Source organism: Coregonus lavaretus (assembly GCF_964263955.1).
Source record: "Coregonus lavaretus genome assembly, chromosome: 17".
Taxonomy (NCBI): Eukaryota; Metazoa; Chordata; class Actinopteri; order Salmoniformes; family Salmonidae; genus Coregonus; species Coregonus lavaretus.
In genome coordinates, this window is record NC_140004.1 from 16,805,692 (window position 1) to 16,824,305 (window position 18,614).

General features: G+C 40.4%; 2 protein-coding genes across 2 annotated transcripts; both read left to right on the plus strand.

Annotated features, from left to right (window-relative positions):
* Nucleotides 1–7,556: 7,556 nt before the first annotated feature.
* On the plus strand, nt 7,557–14,758 carry LOC311144337 (P2X purinoceptor 4-like; the record flags this gene model as incomplete). Its single annotated transcript, XM_084180372.1, has 13 exons — nt 7,557–7,675; nt 8,001–8,148; nt 8,351–8,422; nt 8,546–8,618; nt 8,917–9,013; nt 9,406–9,486; nt 11,537–11,678; nt 12,282–12,418; nt 12,596–12,686; nt 13,208–13,273; nt 13,366–13,470; nt 13,607–13,714; nt 13,905–14,758. 13 exons carry the CDS (start codon nt 7,557–7,559, stop codon nt 14,388–14,390), a joined length of 1,725 nt encoding a protein of 574 aa, XP_084036498.1. The 3' UTR covers nt 14,391–14,758.
* Nucleotides 14,759–15,099: 341 nt separating this feature from the next.
* LOC311145052 (P2X purinoceptor 4a-like) lies at nt 15,100–18,548 on the plus strand (the record flags this gene model as incomplete). The annotated part of the gene is made up of 12 exons (XM_084181243.1): nt 15,100–15,176; nt 15,310–15,457; nt 16,099–16,170; nt 16,407–16,479; nt 16,703–16,799; nt 16,885–16,965; nt 17,088–17,229; nt 17,473–17,609; nt 17,685–17,778; nt 17,963–18,028; nt 18,189–18,299; nt 18,519–18,548. 12 exons carry the CDS (start codon nt 15,100–15,102, stop codon nt 18,546–18,548), a joined length of 1,128 nt encoding a protein of 375 aa, XP_084037369.1.
* Between the last annotated feature and the right edge of the window lie 66 nt (nt 18,549–18,614).

An 18,614-nucleotide genomic window follows, 5' to 3' on the forward strand; every position in this document is an offset into this window, starting at 1 on the left:
TGGTAGTGTATATATATATATATTTGTTTATTTGATATTTTCCTTTATTATTTTCCCCTAACCCTACCATCCCTCACTTAGGCTTCTACTTCCAGCTTATACAGTGGCTTGCGAAAGTATTCACCCCCCTTGGCATTTTTCCTATTTTGTTGCTATCACGCCCTGACCTTAGAGATCACCTGTATTCTCTGTTTGGTTAGGTCAGGGTGTGATTTGGATAGAATCTAGTTTATTCTATTTCTATGTTGGCCGGGTGTGGGTCCCAATCAGAGGCAGCTGTCGATCGTTGTCTCTGATTGGGGATCATACTTAGGCAGCCATTTTGCCTACCTTTAGTTGTGGGATCTTGTTTCTGTTTGGCTTGTTGGATGTTTAGCCTCTTGAACTTCACGTTCTGTAGATTTTGTTATTTTGTCAAGTGTTTACATAATAAACGACCATGTACGCATACCACGCTGCACCTTGGTCCGATCCTTTTATACAACAAACGTGACAGTTGCCTTACAACCTGGAATTAAAATGGATATTTGGGGGGGTTTTGTATCATTTGATTTACACAACATGCCTACCACTTTGAAGATGCAAAATATTCACCCCCCCAAAGTCAATACTTTGTAGAACCACCTTTTGCAGCAATTACAGCTGCAAGTTTCTTGGGGTATGTCTCTATAAGCTTGGCACATCTAGCCACTGGGATTTTTGCCCATTCTTCAAGGCAAAGCTGCTTCAAGTTGGATGGGTTCTGCTGGTGTACAGCAATCTTTAAGTCATACCACAGATTCTCAATTGGATTGAGGTCTGGGCTTTGACTAGGCCATTCCAATACATTTGAATGTTTCCCCTTAAACCACTCGAGTGTTGCTTTAGCAGTATGCTTAGGGTCATTGTCCTGCTGGAAAGTGAACCTCCGCCCCAGTCTCAAATCTCTGGAAGACTGAAACAGGTTTCCCTCAAGAATTTCCCTGTATTTAGCGCCATCCATCATTCCTTAAATTCTGCCACCACCATGCTTCACTGTGGGGATGGTGTTCTCGGGGTGATGAGAGGTGTTGGGTTTGCGCCAGACATAGCGTTTTCCTTGATGGCCAAAAAGCTCAATTCTAGTCTCATCTGACCAGAGTACCTTCTTCCATATGTTTGGGGAGTCTCCCACATGCCGTTTGGTAATTTTTTTCTTTAAGCAATGTATTTTTTCTGGCCACTCTTCCGTAAAGCCCAGCTCTGTGGAGTGTACGGCTTAAAGTGGTCCTATGGACAGATACTCCAATCTCCGCTGTGGAGCTTTGCAGCTCCTTCAGGGTTATCTTTGGTCTCTTTGTTGCCTCTCTGATTAATGCCCTCCTTGCCTGGTCCGTGAGTTTTGGTGGGCGATCCTCTCTTGGCAGGTTTGTTGTGGTGCCATATTCTTTCAATGTTTTTATAATGGATTTAATGGTGCTCCGTGGGATGTTAAAAGTTTCGGATATTTTTTTATAACCCAACCCTGATCTGTACTTCTCCACAACTTTGTCCCTGACCTGTTTGGAGAGCTCCTTGGTATTCATGGTGCTGCTTGCTTGGTGGTGCCCCTTGCTTAGTGGTGTTGCTGACTCTGGGGCCTTTCAGAACAGGTGTTAATATACTGAGATCATGTGACACTTACATTGCACACAGGTGGACTTTATTTAACTAATTATGTGACTTCTGAAGGTAATTGGTTGCACCATATCTTATTTAGGGGCTTCATAGCAAAGGGGGTGAATACATATACACACACCCCTTTTCCGTTATTTATTTTTTTGAATTTTTTGAAACAAGTTATTTCTTTCACTTCACCAATTTGGACTATTTTGTGTATGTCCATTACATGAAATCCAAATTTATGGACACAGTATATTTTACAATTGTTATATTTTGTTTGTTTTTAGTCCCATCCTTCAGCTCCACTCAACCCCTCCCATCTATCTCTGAACACCATCCAATTTAGATTTCTATTTACCATATATTTTTGTTGTGATTTTTCACAAAAGTTCTGAACCGTTCTATTCTCATAGATTCTACATATTGTAAATTAAAAATAAACATTTTTGCTAAGAGTATTATTATATTATTGATCGATTGACTATGACTTTTTAAATCACCCAGCAGTGCTATTTGCAGAGGGGGACATAACTTGGCACATTTCCTGCATTTCTACACAATCTAATATGACCCATGGCCCTATTTAGAACAACAAAAAGTAAGCAAAAATGCCCACAGTCATCAAAGCTAGGTAAGAGATTATTAAATATGTTTAAATATGTTTATCAACTACTCTATCAACTCATACAGTATTCCATATAAGGCATTGATAAGACTGAACTAGATCCATGATAATTCAATAATCAATATTGTATTGCACCTTTAACCAATAGCCTAACAAATGAACAACTCTTACAAATAAAGTACAAAGACAACTGCCTCTATATCAAATTTCAGCCAGACCGCCCAGCCAACCCGAGACGCCTACACGCCCGACCCCCACCAGTCTAGTCAATAACTCAACTCTCTCCCCAACACAACTTGTCTCAAGGGAAAGGTTTGGAAAACAAAAGTTGAATGAAAACACACATACACCTACCCATTAACACACAGAAACAGTACACCCTCTGTATAATTCATATCATAGGCCTAACAGTACTGTAGAGCTCTTTTTACTTGCACATAATATAGCTGGGTCACCCCGTCCTGCCCCTAGGGGTCCACGGCCCTGTAGCGCCCCAACCCAACACACCACACTCAGCTTTAGGATCTTAGTGAAACATTCATTATTGGTTTCAGGTGTGTTAGGCCAAGGCCAGAGTGACAACAGTACAGCAGACCCCCAGGGCCAGGACTAAGCAGCCCAGCAGCTAGGGATTGCCTAAATCTCTGACATGGGCATGTTTTCAGTACAGACTCCTTTTGTCATACAGTATTCCATATAAGGCATCCAGACTTTATGAAAGTAGCACAGTATATCCTTAATCTTAAAACAAATCTAGTGATACTGTACATAACTTGACATTTCTTCCATACATTGTGGGAGGATAACCAACCTTCCAATTAATGGCAATGCATTTATTAGACAATATAAATTCTAGGTTACACAGTTTCTTCTGATAACAGTCTCCAGCATCAACATTTCCAAGCAAACAAAAACAGGGAGAATGGAGAATCTGTAGACATGCTGAGATAAAATAACATACTCTTACCAGAATTCAGCCAACCTTCAGAAGATCACAACATATGCAAATATGTCCCCTTTTGTGCATTACACCTCCAGTAGAATAATACAATTTCTGAGTGCATGAAATTCAGTTTCACTGGCATATAGTACATTCTATGGATGGTTTTAAACTGCAGTAATTTATGTCTGAGATTCTATGAACATGACTGGGCATTCTAACATATACTGTATGTATCCATTCATCGTCATCAATAGCGTCTCCCAGGTCTTCCTCACATTTTTGTTTGACATGTTTTGTGTCATCGGGAAAAGCCTCTATCAACTCTTGATACAATTTGGAAATCAACTTTGGAGGTTTGTCAGACTGCCTTAAAATAGCATCTGGCTTGTCCAGTGTTTGCTGGACAGAGAGAATAAAGTGTTGTATCTGCAACAATTCACCTCACCTCTGTCACAGACTGGTCTTCCCTGGCTGTCTGACTGCTGAGACCCCTGTCACCATCTGATCCTCCTAAAATGAGGCATGACAAAGAATTACCTTGGTCTACATCTATACATTATATTATCCAAGAATAGAATCACTGGTTCAATAATTGAAATTACCATTTTTCCCAGATCCTGTAGCTACTGTAGGTCTACCCATCAATTCAAGATGGAACTTTGTAGAATTCACTGAATATACTTCAAAATTCACCTGAGCACCGTGGACTGGTCTTCCCTGGCTGTCTGACCCTCTGGGACCACTGTCACCATCTGATCCTGCTAAGACATGATGAGCATAGTGTTGTGTACTGACTGCATTAGAGGGCTGCATTCCCGCAGGATGCCTGCAGGACCTGCGGGTCCCGACAGAGATCATTGCAGTGTGATCAGCATTTTTCATGCTACAGGCGGGTGATAGATTAATTATTAATGACTAATTATTACACCCTGAAACTGTGTATAATGTGTTAGAAATGTGTGAGTGTAGGACCAGTAAGCTACCATTGAGCTACTATTTAGCAATGTGAGTAAGAGTTAGACCAGACAACAATGGAGAACTGTCTAAACCAAGATAAAGGGGCCTCCCAATTTAGGGAGGATGCGATATCTGCACCTGGCCGAGCAAGGAGTGGGAAAAGATCAGAACAGTGATGGTCAGGAGAGCAGAGGAAAACATGAGCTGAGCCGAGGTGTGTGTGTGTTTACAAGATGTGTATAGTGGAAAAATACAGGCCGCCTAAGGGGGGGGGGGCAGGATTTTTAGTATGACTTATGTGTATAAAAGGATTGTACCACCATTTTGTTTCAGAATTCTCAATGAATAAATATCTCTGACTATGCAGACCGGGACTCTGGCCGTTACTTAAATCCCAAAAGACTTACAACCTTTTGGGAGACGCACAGAGACACTAAAATAGTTTGTTAAATAATTCACTTAACAGCGGGGGAGCAGGCGGTCAGACAGATGACTTTGGGATGAAAATATTTTTGTTGTCCCACAGATTATTTTGAAACAGTCCTCTTTCTGTTTTGTATGCGTTAGCCTACTAAAAACACATAATTTTCATAATTCACTGCTTCAACATCAGTAGCCTACCTCTCCTAGTTGGGCGTTAGAGTTCAAATGCACCTAGTATGTGTGTTCTCATTGAAATAGAGTAAGCTGCCTACATTGGCGAACAATCTTGTGGCAGTTAACTTGAATATGAAATTAACTTAAATACGATTAGACTGTAGTTTACTACAGTGTCTGTAAATAAATATTGATAATGAAAAGAAGTGGATTATGCAAAACGTAGCAAGTGTCACTGTCATCATTCTTGCTGCCTCCAGTTCAATAGCCATACCTGCGAGATCAGGTGCGCGTGTAGTCTCAATTAAATAGAGTAGGCTACAGTGGTGCAAATTACTTAAGTAAAAATACTTTAAAGTACTACTTAAGTAGTTTTTTTTGGTATCTGTACTTTACTATTTTTATTTTTGACAACTTTTACTTTTACTTCACTACATTCCTAAATAAAATAATGTACTTTTTACTCCATACATTTTCCCTGACACAAAAAGTACTTTTTGAATGCATAGCAGGACAGGAAAATGGTCCAATTCATGCACTTATCAAGAGAACATCCCTGGTCATCTACTGCCTCTGATCTGGCGGACTCACTAAACACAAATGCTTTGTTTGTCAATTATGTCTGAGTGTTGGAGTGTGCCCCTGGCTATCTGAACATAAAAAAAAAAAAAAAAAAAATGGTGCCGTCTGGTTTGCTTACTATAAGGAATTTGAAGTGATTTATACTTTTACTTTTACTTTTGATACTTAAGTACATTTTATCAATTACATTTCCTTTTGATACTTAAGTATATTTAAAACCAAATACTTTTAGACTTTTACTCAAGTAGTATTTTACTGGGTGACTTTCACTTTTACTTGAGTCATTTTCTATTAACATATCTTTACTTTTACTCAAGTATGACAATTGGGTACTTTTTCCACCACTGGTAGGCTATAGCCTTTGTATACATGGACGGAGTAGCACGGGACAGTTATTTTTCCAAGGAAATGTACTTCCTAAATAGGCCTACGATTAGGCTATAGTTTACTACATTGCCTAAATATTGATCACCCATATTTCTCAGTCTGAAAATCTTCCCACTCCTAAAAGGTAGGCTATAAAAATAGCTAAAGAGAAAGTGCAAGTCTCTCCAACTCTGCTCTCTTCAAACTACATCTAGCATATTGGCTGATATAGCCCAGTAATACAATGTAAGGGCCATGTGAGAATCTCTGGTAATTTAACCTATTTCTTAAGTTATTTTTGCGCATTTGATATTACCTATAGGGCGCAAAATAGCTGGGACCATGGCTGGCAAGTGAGCTGCGTCACATACGCCTAAAATAACATTGCGGGACTGCGGTTGGGTTTGGGACCAGTTCTTGTGGTAGTGGGTGGGAGTCGGACAGAAAGCCAGCGGGTGTGGGTGGGAGCGAGATGAAGTCCCGCGCAGACCTCTACTGTGCACCATGACAGTGAAGCCTGTAACGTTAGAGCTGTTTATTACTGTGTCAGTATGAAAAGTAAGGAATTAGCTAGGGAAACTGACAGATCAATAACATTACATTGACATACTGACTAATAGAACTCACATTGCGCTGAAAAAACTTCTGAATATCAATCTTCAATCGTTTGCCCGATGGTTTCATTGTTTGATTCAGGTCTAGTTTGATTGAGGCAATAATAATAGCTAATGTAAGCCAACTTTTTGCCAGCTCTCTCTCTAACAGTACATCAACTGGCGAAAGCTTGCCAAGTTAATTTACTTCTGAAACATGACAAAACAAAGGCTACAAAACATGTCCATACAAAAAACTGCTGTTAGATAGCTATATGAGGTGGCTATTATTACTATCTGACAGATAACTAGAGGTACCTACTCACTAGCGTAACTTATTCATTCACCTCAGTCGAGAGGGGATGAAACATTAGCTAACATTACATGTCAGTTACAATACTAGCTCAGCACTGCGAATAAACACTAGTTTCTGGGGTTTTCTGTTAAGTTAAACAGCAGTTACCTTGCCGGCTACATCAGTCAACTAAAGAGTAGCCAGTTTCTGTTCCTTTCACAACTTGGTGAAAGAGTGCAACGTGTACACTGAACTATGTTCAACTCTCCCGTGCAGGTCCAGCCAGCCTTCCAGAAGCTTTGCCTTCACACAGCCTGTCAGCCCGCTCTGTGGTGCCCGCGTGGTCCTTAATCCAGTCGAATAAACACTCCAAACAGCCTACCCGACCGCTCGTAGGTGTCTGCATGGTCCTAAAGCACACCTTTGCCTAGTTTTGTATCACATTCCAAAGATTAAAACTGTGGGGGACAAAAATGCAATTTCAGAATGTCCCCCCCATCCCCAGTGAAAGTTGCGCCCCTGCCCAGATACAATGACTCCCTTCATGAGGATATGTGACCCTTTGATTTGCAAATACTGATAGTGACAGAAATCTTTATTTAATACCCTTTACCTATTTTCATGTTATTACCTGTATACCCCAAGGCCTACATCATTAGTCAATATGAATATATGATTATTCATGTACTTTTCATGCAATTTATTGTCAAATCATTTCAAAGTAACAAATAACTTAAAACAATCGACAAAGGCTACTTTGTTTCCGCTTTGGCTGCTCAATAGGGATGTGCTTGCACACTGCCTCCACAACAACGATGACTGGACCAGTCTTGAATTTCACAGACGTAGAATATTGTTCGGTCAATGGAACTGCAACAGCTATATGCAGATCCTAAGGGCATGTGATCACTGACCCACTGAGGAAGGAGAAGAACCAAGTATGAGTCAGAAGAGATCGCTTCTCTCAGTCAGTCCAAAATGCCTTGTAAACTGCTAAATCTATGTGAGTATGAAACACATAAACTGGTCCGAATACAAAGTGTAAGGCTCGGATCGCTGAAATGGACATTTAACGGAGTCATACTGATGTTCATCTGGTGAGTAGGCTATTCTGCAGAAGGATTTAGCTTGCGGTAATAACGGTAATAGACGACGAACGCCCACGCGCCTTGACTGATCAAGAATGTGTGCATGAAAATAAAGTATGAATGTTTTATATAATGATTTCATTGTAAAATAATTATGTATTACATGCATCAATTGTATTTACTATTTATTTTAAATTGTTTACCATCCATCCCCTTGTAGCCTTACCAATAGTATTTTAAAACGATCAGGGATATATATATATATTTAAAAAAAAGTAGGCTAACTTACTCCGATTTGCAACATACCATGATCAAATATTGTTTTATATTGTAGCATTATGATGCTCTGGAACAAGGAGTACCAAGAACATGACTATGTGGTCAGCTCTGTTACTGCTAAGGTCAAGGGAGTGGCCTTGACCAGTTTACCAGATGTTGGTGCTATAGTATGGGACGTTGTGGATTACAGTGGACCATCACAGGTGTGTGTGTGTGTGTGTGTGTGTGTGTGTGTGTGTGTGTGTGTGTGTGTGTGTGTGTGTGTGTTTATGTGTGTGAGAGAGAGTGAGAGAATATTCTTGTTTTATTGTTGTATATTATACACATATTACATTTGTGATATACATGCACATATTTTTACATTGGTTCTGACTTTCTATACATTTGTTTGACTTTCTGTTTAAGGGAAAGAATTCATTTTTTGTGGTGACCAATGTCATTGTTACAAAAGAACAAAGGCAAGGAAAATGCCCTGAGGTAGAGTGCCAGTAGGATGTCCCTCTCCAATTCCTCTACATTCTAATGTCTTATATCATTTATATTAACCAGACTATTTGATGACTAGAACCCACTAATCTCCTAGGAGTGTTTATATTACAGGTCCCTCCTTATGGAAAAGTGTGTCAGACAGACAAGGACTGTGCAAAGGGGTTCTGGGATCAGCACAGTCACGGTACAACTACAACTGTCTAGAACTTCTCCCATGATCCTTCTCCTCTGTTTGTGTCATCTCTATCTGGTGATACCATTAGTTCTTGCATGGATGGGAGGAATTTGTCCCTGATGTGTTGAGGTTTCAGACGGTCAGCTCTGCTCTGGGTTCTTTACTATAGGCAGATACATTATTGTTATATACGTTTACACAGTAGTAGTAAACATGTAGACACATGATAATAGAACATCTAAGATAATAGTTAGTATTTTTTGTCATGAGAACCATACAATAATTCAAATGTTGCTTTCCTCATCAGGGGTTCAGACAGGTGCATGTGTGAAGTTTGATGTGACACGAAAAACATGTGAGGTGTCTGCATGGTGCCCCATAGAGACCAAGAAAAAGCCCCCCAAGTAAATATGCTCACTATTATTGTTTTCTCAGCATCAGTTTTATGTGATTTTATTTTATTGCATTTATGTGTGTCTGTCCTCTTTCTCTCATCAAATTCATTGTGATTTGATTTGTGGTCTCTTCAGAGGTTAGTTACTCAGTAAATAATGTTATCTTCTCTTCTACATAGACCACTGTCCGACAGCTATATTTATACTTCAGTTCCTCTAATGTGGAGGAAGTTCACTTTGTTAGTGCTGCATGTGTATATAGAGTCAAATATGCCAAGGAACATTGTTTCACAGTAGTTTCACAGAAACTTTGAAGTGAAAATGAAACCGTCTGCTGTAAAAAATTATTGTTTTCACAACTATGCTTCAATAATGCAATTGATGACTGCTCTGACATCTAGGCCTGCTCTCTTGGCATCAGCTGAGAACTTTACAGTCCTCATCAAAAACAACGTCAGATTCCCAAACTTTAACTTCATGAGGTGAGACAGTCCAATTCAATATCAATTAATTTCACTTTTTTGTTTGCACACCACAGTTCTCAAGTATATTATATTCAGAGTAACCTTTACCACCTTTACAGATGTAGGATCTTAATTTGAACACCCAGTTGCAGGATAACTTTCCTGCAATGCAGGACATTTAAAACGTGTAGTGTATTTGAGGTTTAAACATTTTAAAGGCTTCAGAAGTTTGTAATTTCCACTTTGACATTTCAGACTTGATTTTCCATAAGGAAAACCCCTACAAAAATGGCCATTAATTATAATCCATATAATAATTCAAATTTCCTCTTGCTGCAGGATTACAGTGGGGAAAAAAAGTATTTAGTCAGCCACCAATTGTGCAAGTTCTCCCACTTAAAAATATGAGAGAGGCCTGTAATTTTCATCATAGGTACACGTCAACTATGACAGACAAAATGAGAAAAAAAAATCCAGAAAATAGGATGTAGGATTTTTAATGAATTTATTTGCAAATTATGGTGGAAAATAAGTATTTGGTCAATAACAAAAGTTTCTCAATACTTTGTTATATATACCCTTTGTTGGCAATGACACAGGTCAAACGTTTTCTATAAGTCTTCACAAGGTTTCCACACACTGTTGCTGGTATTTTGGCCCATTCCTCCATGCAGATCTCCTCTAGAGCAGTGATGTTTTGGGGCTGTCGCTGGGCAACACGGACTTTCAACTCCCTCCAAAGATTTTCTATGGGGTTGAGATCTGGAGACTGGCTAGGCCACTCCAGGACCTTGAAATGCTTCTTACGAAGCCACTCCTTCGTTGCCCGGGCGGTGTGTTTGGGATCATTGTCATGCTGAAAGACCCAGCCACGTTTCATCTTCAATGCCCTTGCTGATGGAAGGAGGTTTTCACTCAAAATCTCACGATACATGGCCCCATTCATTCTTTCCTTTACACGGATCAGTCGTCCTGGTCCCTTTGCAGAAAAACAGCCCCAAAGCATGATGTTTCCACCCCCATGCTTCACAGTAGGTATGGTGTTCTTTGGATGCAACTCAGCATTCTTTGTCCTCCAAACACGAGTTGAGTTTTTACCAAAAAGTTACATTTTGGTTTCATCTGACCATATGACATTCTCCCAATCCTCTTCTGGATCATCCAAATGCACTCTAGCAAACTTCAGACGGGCCTGGACATGTACTGGCTTAAGCAGGGGGACACGTCTGGCACTGCAGGATTTGAGTCCCTGGCGGCGTAGTGTGTTACTGATGGTAGGCTTTGTTACTTTGGTCCCAGCTCTCTGCAGGTCATTCACTAGGTCCCCCCGTGTGGTTCTGGGATTTTTGCTCACCGTTCTTGTGATCATTTTGACCCCACGAGGTGAGATCTTGCGTGGAGCCCCAGATCGAGGGAGATTATCAGTGGTCTTGTATGTCTTCCATTTCCTAATAATTGCTCCCACAGTTGATTTCTTCAAACCAAGCTGCTTACCTATTGCAGATTCAGTCTTCCCAGCCTGGTGCAGGTCTACAATTTTGTTTCTGGTGTCCTTTGACAGCTCTTTGGTCTTGGCCATAGTGGAGTTTGGAGTGTGACTGTTTGAGGTTGTGGACAGGTGTCTTTTATACTGATAACAAGTTCAAACAGGTGCCATTAATACAGGTAACGAGTGGAGGACAGAGGAGCCTTTTAAAGAAGAAGTTACAGGTCTGTGAGAGCCAGAAATCTTGCTTGTTTGTAGGTGACCAAATACTTATTTTCCACCATAATTTGCAAATAAATTCATTAAAAATCCTACAATGTGATTTTCTGGATTTTTATTTCTCAATTTGTCTGTCATAGTTGACGTGTACCTATGATGAAAATTACAGGCCTCTCTCATATTTTTCAGTGGGAGAACTTGCACAATTGGTGGCTGACTAAATACTTTTTTTCCCCACTGTATTTTCCTGCTGTAGCAAACTGGCTCAAATTAAGATCTTACATCTGTCATAATCATATGGAAAACAAGCACATTCTTCAATTCAGTGAAAGTGGATCTAACTGATGCGTTTTTGTCTTACAGAAGGAACATCCTCCCTGAGATGACGGAAAGCTACCTGAAGCGCTGCCAGTTTAACAGGCATACAGACCCCTCATGCCCCATCTTCCGTCTGGGGGACATTGTACAAGAGGCCAGAGAAAACTTCTCAGAGATGGCAGTTGAGGTGGGCTGCTCTGTTAGAGGGAGTTTCTCAAACAACCACAAACTTTCACATAAACTAACTCTATGACCCTCAATTATGGATGTCACTCACTGTTGTCTGCATCAATTTTGGCACTGCACATACTGGCATTTCATAACGTTGGACATATTTGATTACTTAATGAATTACAGAATTATGGTCTGGATTCAATCCGTACCTGCGTAAAAATGTTACGGTAATTTCCGATTGAGCCGACATTTTTGACATTTTAGTCATTTAGCAGACGCTCTTATCCAGAGCGATTTACAATTAGTGAGTGCATACGTTTTTCAAACTGGCCCCCCGTGGGAATCGAACCCACAACCCTTGCGTTGCAAGCGCCATGCTCTACCAACTGAGCTACAGGAGGGCCAATGCGCAGCGTTTACCGTGACTGCAGTCTCCACAAACGCGGGAACATTGCCTTTAAATTTAAATCGAGATATAACGCGGCTGTTCCGCGATACTTCGGCGATACGGATTGAATCTAGCCCTAAATCACCTTAATTACGTCAGATTACATGATTGTCAGGTTGATGTAAAACAAGTTGAGTAGATCGTCTCCACCATGCTCTCTCACCAAAGGGTGGCGTCATTGGGATCCAAATCAAGTGGGATTGTAACCTGGACGGGTTCTTGCGGAACTGTCTGCCCAAATACTCCTTCCGCCGGCTGGATGAGAAGGAGAGCAATAGAACACTGTACCCTGGTCTCAACTTCAGGTAAATGTGACAGGCCTTGTTCTTGAGGCCAGTGGTCATGTCATAGGTCATACATGGTCAGCTGACCCATGTCAAATTATGGAAAGCTGTCAATCAATAGTGCTATAGACATTTGTAATTTTATATATCAGTGCAATCCAGATATTACATTGTTTAACCTACTACTTGTGTTGGCAGGTTTGCCAGATATCAGATAGAGAAAGGTGTTGAGGAGAGAACCCTGTTTAAAGCATTTGGGATCAGGTTTGATGTCATGGTGTTTGGAAAGGTTTGTATGACTCAGTAAGTCTCATAATTTAAACCTCCAATAATAATGATGGTAATCTTGTGAATGTGCATTTTTTATTTTAAATATATTTTACCCCCTTTTTCGTTGCAATTCCCCAATGGGCTCGGGTCAAGTCATGCATCCTCCGAAACATGACCCACCAAACCGCACTTCTTAACACCCTCCCGCTTAACCGGGAAGCCAGCCGCACCAATGTGTAGGAGGAAACACAGTTCAACTGACGACCGAGGTCAGCCTGCAGGCGCCCGGCCCACCACATGGAGTCGCTAGAGCGCGATGAGCCAAGTAAAGCCCCCCCGGCCAAACCCTCCCCTAACCCGGACGACGCTGGCCCAATTGTGATACAGCCCGGAATCGAACCCGGGTCTGTAGTGACATCTCTAGCACTGCAATGCAGTGCCTTAGACCGTTGCGCCACTCGGGAGGCTGCATTTATTATTCTAATTAATGAAAATCAGAAAAATACAAATGGTAATTTATATCATGAATGTTCTTTTAAGGCAGGAAAATTCAGCATAATCCAACTGATCATCTTTATTGGATCAACTCTATCATATTATGCACTGGTGAGTGTTATTCAGCTATTTTTATCCAACTTGTTTCAAATGCAAAACTAATAACAGGCAAAGTAAAGGACAATGATTGTGATTTTTCATAGACCACTGTTTTCATCGACTGGCTCATTGGGACCAGCTGTTACTCTAAAGAAGCCAGACAGAACTACTCAGAGAAGAAGGTTGAATCTGTTCAGGACAGACAGCAGGTAGGAGTGGGATGGCATTCCCCACTGAGGATTATACAAACCCACAGCAAGATTTTCATTATCATTGGCTGAATTGTTTGAGGTAAATATGTGGTGAGACGCTGAACAATGAGACTATTCTTCTTCTATGTTCCAGTGCATTCTCTGTGTCTCGTTTGTGGACGAGAACCATATAAGAGTGGTGAAAAGATCACATAAGAAAAGTTTACAACAAGTGAAGCCCATCTCCATTCACCCATGCAAGGTTAGCATAACTGTGTTTTCCCCAATGCAGTGCCATTCTCACCCCGATACAACAGATGCTCTAAAGATGTCACTTTTAAGCTCACTTTGTTATCCTCCTCGTCTTTTATACAGTAAGTCAGTATGGTAATACATGCATATTGTATCAGTGCATATGACTAATTTGATATGTATTGCACACTTGTTGCCAGGATGACACAGGGCACCTAAGTGCCATGGTTGGTGTATTGCAGAAAGGGAACATCGTAGACAAGCAGCCCCAGGTTCTCCCCCAGCCCAACCGTCCAGCCTGGTGTCTGTGTGGCTGCTGTCTTCCTTCCACCCATCCCCAGGAGCAGCTGTGCTGCAGACAGAGCAGTGGTCGCTGCATCACCACCTCCTCCCTGTTTGAACAGCTGGTGCTGAGTCGGCCCTTGTTGGATATAGTGCTGCTGTACAGGGAGCCTCTCTCTGACCTGACCGAGGGGGAGCAGCGGATCGCCGCCCTTCGCCACTGCGCCTACAGACAGTACATCAGCTGGAGATTCGGGGCCCCACTCAGAGAAAGCATCCCTGTCATGCCCAGTTGTAGTTTGTGGAGAATCAGAGAAGAGTACCCCAGCCAAGATGGAGAGTACACTGGTCTGAGGCCCAGGAGAACTACCTCTCACCAGTCCGGCCCTAACACACAGCTTTAGGGAAGAGGAAGAGTCAGTGTTATAGAAAGCTCCATCAGAGATTGGTCCTCATAATGTAGCGACTGTACAACGCATTTGAACTGGTGTATTGATCTAATCTTCCATTCAGCATTAAGGTTAACATTTTCAACCAGAACATTATCTTCGCCTGTAGATATTGTGTCCATCCATCCCACTGTGTAGGGACCATCAATAATGAAGAGGGAAATAACGTAATAGACTTTATCTTAGCTGACACTGAACAGGAGCTAACTGGATGTGGGAATTGCTTTATCTTTCCTTTGACTGTCTACTTACATGTGACTTATTTCAATTATTTGTTGTATTGGAACATATGTTTTTTACCATGTGCAATAAATGTAACTTTGAAAATATTGTTGACTTGATAACGTAATTTCACAACTTCTCTAGTTCTTGTGTGCATACAGCAGTACATACCGTTTTCATGCAGCCATTGGAGTGGATGAACAGCAGGTTTATTATGCCTATTTTCAGATATGGTAAATTTGCCAAATGAGCCCGGGTCAGTTGTAATTTTCATACTAGCCATGAAAATGATTTGACTATTATCTCAGCAGGCTGTGACACCTCTTTACCTCTTTTATCACCCTCATTGCTAGTTTTCTACAGTGTAACCAGAACTCTGAAGATGGGCTGCTGCAGCTGTCAGAGCTGCCACAGCTGTTTCTTTGAATATGAAACACCAAGAATGATTGTGGTGAAGAGCAAACTAGTGGGATCTGTCTTCAGATTAATCCAGTTTCTGATCATCTTTTATGTGATTGGGTAAGTTGGGGATTCAATTATTTTGTTTTTTATATTAAAAAGCCAGTGTTCCACTACATTTAGTCAGAGTGGATGTGTGAATGTATCACTTTGTCTCTGCACCTGTGTCCCCCTGTGTCCTGTTACACTATAGCTATGTCTGTGTGGTGCAAAAGTCCTACCAGGAAACAGACTCAGTGATCAGTTCTGTCACAACCAAGGTGAAGGGCACTGGCTTCACCAACACCTCTGATCTGGGCGCCCGTGTGTGGGACGTGGCTGATTACAACATCCCCCCTCAGGTACAGTGGTTGAAAAAGTACCCAGTTGTCATACTTGAGTAAAAGTAAAGATACCTTAATAGAAAATGACTCAAGTAAAAGTCTAAAAGTATTTGGTTTTAAATATACCTCAGTATCAAAAGTAAAAGTACAAATCATTTCAAATTCCTTATATTAAGCAAACCAGATGGCGCCATATTATCGTTTTTTAAATCTACGGAAAGCCAGGGGCAAACTCCAACACTTAATTTACAAACTAAGCATGTGTGTTTAGTGAGTCTGCCAGATCAGAGACAGTAGGGATGACCAGGGATGTCTTGATAAGTGTGTTAATTGGACCCTTTTCCTGTCCTGCTAAACATTCAGTACTTTGGGGTGTCAGGGAAAAGGTATGGAGTAAAAAGTACATTATTTTCTTTAGGAATGTATAAATAGTAAAGTAAAGTACAGATTCCCCCCCCCCCCAAAAAAAAAAAAAAACTTAAGTAGTACTTTAAAGTATTTTTACATAAGTACTTTACACAACTGCTCAGGTAGCATCCTATACTCCATACACTATCTGCAGTGTATCACTTTTTTGTTCGTTTGAGTTCAGATTGTATTGGTAACTGTTTTTGTATAGAAAGATAATTTGTTTTAGGAAAATGTGTTCTGTCTGGCAGGGTGAGAGTTCTTTCTTTGTGTTGACCAACATGATTGTCACCCCCAATCAAACTCAATCGAGCTGTCCAGAGGTAAGCTGTTGATTTCTCCTTTAAAAGACATTGAAATGTGTAAGTCTATATTGTAAAATGTGTATTTCTTGTTTGAATTAAACACTACTTAAAATGTCCAGTGAAATGTTAAGTTGGACTGTATTTATACTTAAATAATACATTGACTTAGAAGATATGCTTTATACAACCATTATTTCAATGGTATTCAAAAAGTATTTGAATGATAGTGAAATGCGATCCTGTATCTTCTTAAGCTCCCAAACCAATCCACCATTTGCATGTCAAACAGTGACTGCTTAGAGGGATCCAGTGATGCTCGTGGAAACGGTAGGTCTTCTTGCCTTGCTGATGAGTCCTTGTAAAATTGTTAACAAGGGCAGCAACCAGCAGGGAGATAGCTGAAACATTCATTCAGGGTTTCGTAAGAAAATAAATATCTACTGCTCCAGAGAAAATTATCCTGAAATTCAATTATATTTTCAGAATCATCCTGCAACATATTTGATTAACTAAACAGCAATGTTTTCTAATCATATTACTCTGTTAAAAGGTATCCAGACAGGGCTATGCATGAACTACTCAGAGACTGTCAATACATGTGAAGTGCTATCTTGGTGTCCTCTTGAAATAGACACTAACTTACCTGAGTAAGTAAGAACACATTATAATATGATTAATGAGGGTATACTCATGGGGCAAGGTATTATAAGTGTAACGCATTTTGTATCATAGACAGGCACTGCTGGCTGCAGCAGAGGACTTCACGGTGCTAATCAAGAACAGTGTGACCTACCCCAAATTCAACTTTCACAAGTGAGTCATGTTTGTTTGTCCGGCACCTAAATGAAACATGAAAAGGAATAAAGGCAGAACACCTGCTTGAGTTTTACTTTTTTCTGCAGAACACCTAATAATTTATCCTTGGTCTCTTGCAGAAGAAACATTTTGTCTGATGTTAACTCTTCATATCTGAAGCAATGTGAATTCAATCGCATAACAGACCCTGACTGTCCCATCTTCCGCCTCAAAGACATGGTCTCTGAAGCTGAGGAGGACTTTCAGACCATGGCTATCAGGGTATAACATTTAACTGTACACTCTCCTCTTAGGTCACTTACAAGCCTTGATTCTGCATAAGCCCATTCTAGATATTCCTGTAGTTATTCTCAATGCTGTGTTTGGTTTATGTTGCAATTGAATGGGAGGGGGCTTTAATCATCCTTGTCCATCAGGCCACATTTTGGCAGTGGTGTCACTCATTGGTATATAAAATTACACATTTAAATAGATAATTTGAAATGAGTCTATATGGTTGTTAAGGGTGGTGTTCTTGGGATTGTGATTGACTGGAGCTGTGACCTGGACTGGCCTGAACATTACTGTGGCCCTAAGTACTCCTTCCGCAGGCTAGACAACAAAATTCCTGAAAACAACGTAGCCCCTGGATACAACTTTAGGTGAGATCAATGAACCTGTGGACACAATACTGTTAGAGAATAAATACAGCTTTTCAACAAGACTTATTTCCACAGGTTTGCCAAGTACTACAAAACCACAGATGGTAGGGAAACAAGAACATTGATCAAAGCATATGGAATCCGGTTTGATGTCATTGTTTTTGGAACGGTGAGACTCAACATAAAAAGCTATCTATTCTTCAACCACAGGAGTAGAATACTTAATTTTGACAATATATGAGCTTTATATTCACAAGATGGTAAAGGCAACAATTGATTGAGACCACCACAATAAGGGTTTTAGTGTCAAATGACAAATAGGCCTACCTTGCTCTGCTGTTCTTTCTTTACAGGCAGGTAAATTCAACATGGTTCCGACCATAGTGAATGTAGGTGCAGCGCTTACGTTTCTGTCTTTGGTAAGTCCTGTTAACTGGGGCCATCTCCAAACACTCATTGTTTGTAAAGAAACATTAATTATTAGTACCATAAAGCACTTCTGAGAAATGTTAGCCTGTTAATAGTGTAATTTAATTGTCATTTTCAGTTTGATATAGTCATGCAAGTGTGTACCCTTAGGTGGATGCAGTTTGTAACTGGTTTCTCCTGACATGCACAAAGAGAAGAGATTACTACAGCAAACACAAATTCACATATCTGGATAACACTGATGACGATGCTGGTGAACCTGTGAGTTACTGACTCCTCAAACTCTTATTCCCCTATATACAGTACCAAATTAAGTAAACACCAGCAATTATCAGGGAATACTTACAACAATAACTATCACTATTCTTTGCTTAACAACCTCAACTTGACTGTTAATCAACTTTTTAATTATGCAGATTTTACTTAAATTAGTTGTATAAATCATATGTTAATCTGCCAAATTCTTATTGGTCTGTACAGCTGGGAGAAACCACTTACGGGACCCAGTAGATCCTGCACAGAGAAGTGGTCTGTTCACATTGTGGGAGAATGTTGAATCCATCTTCTTTTCTCCAG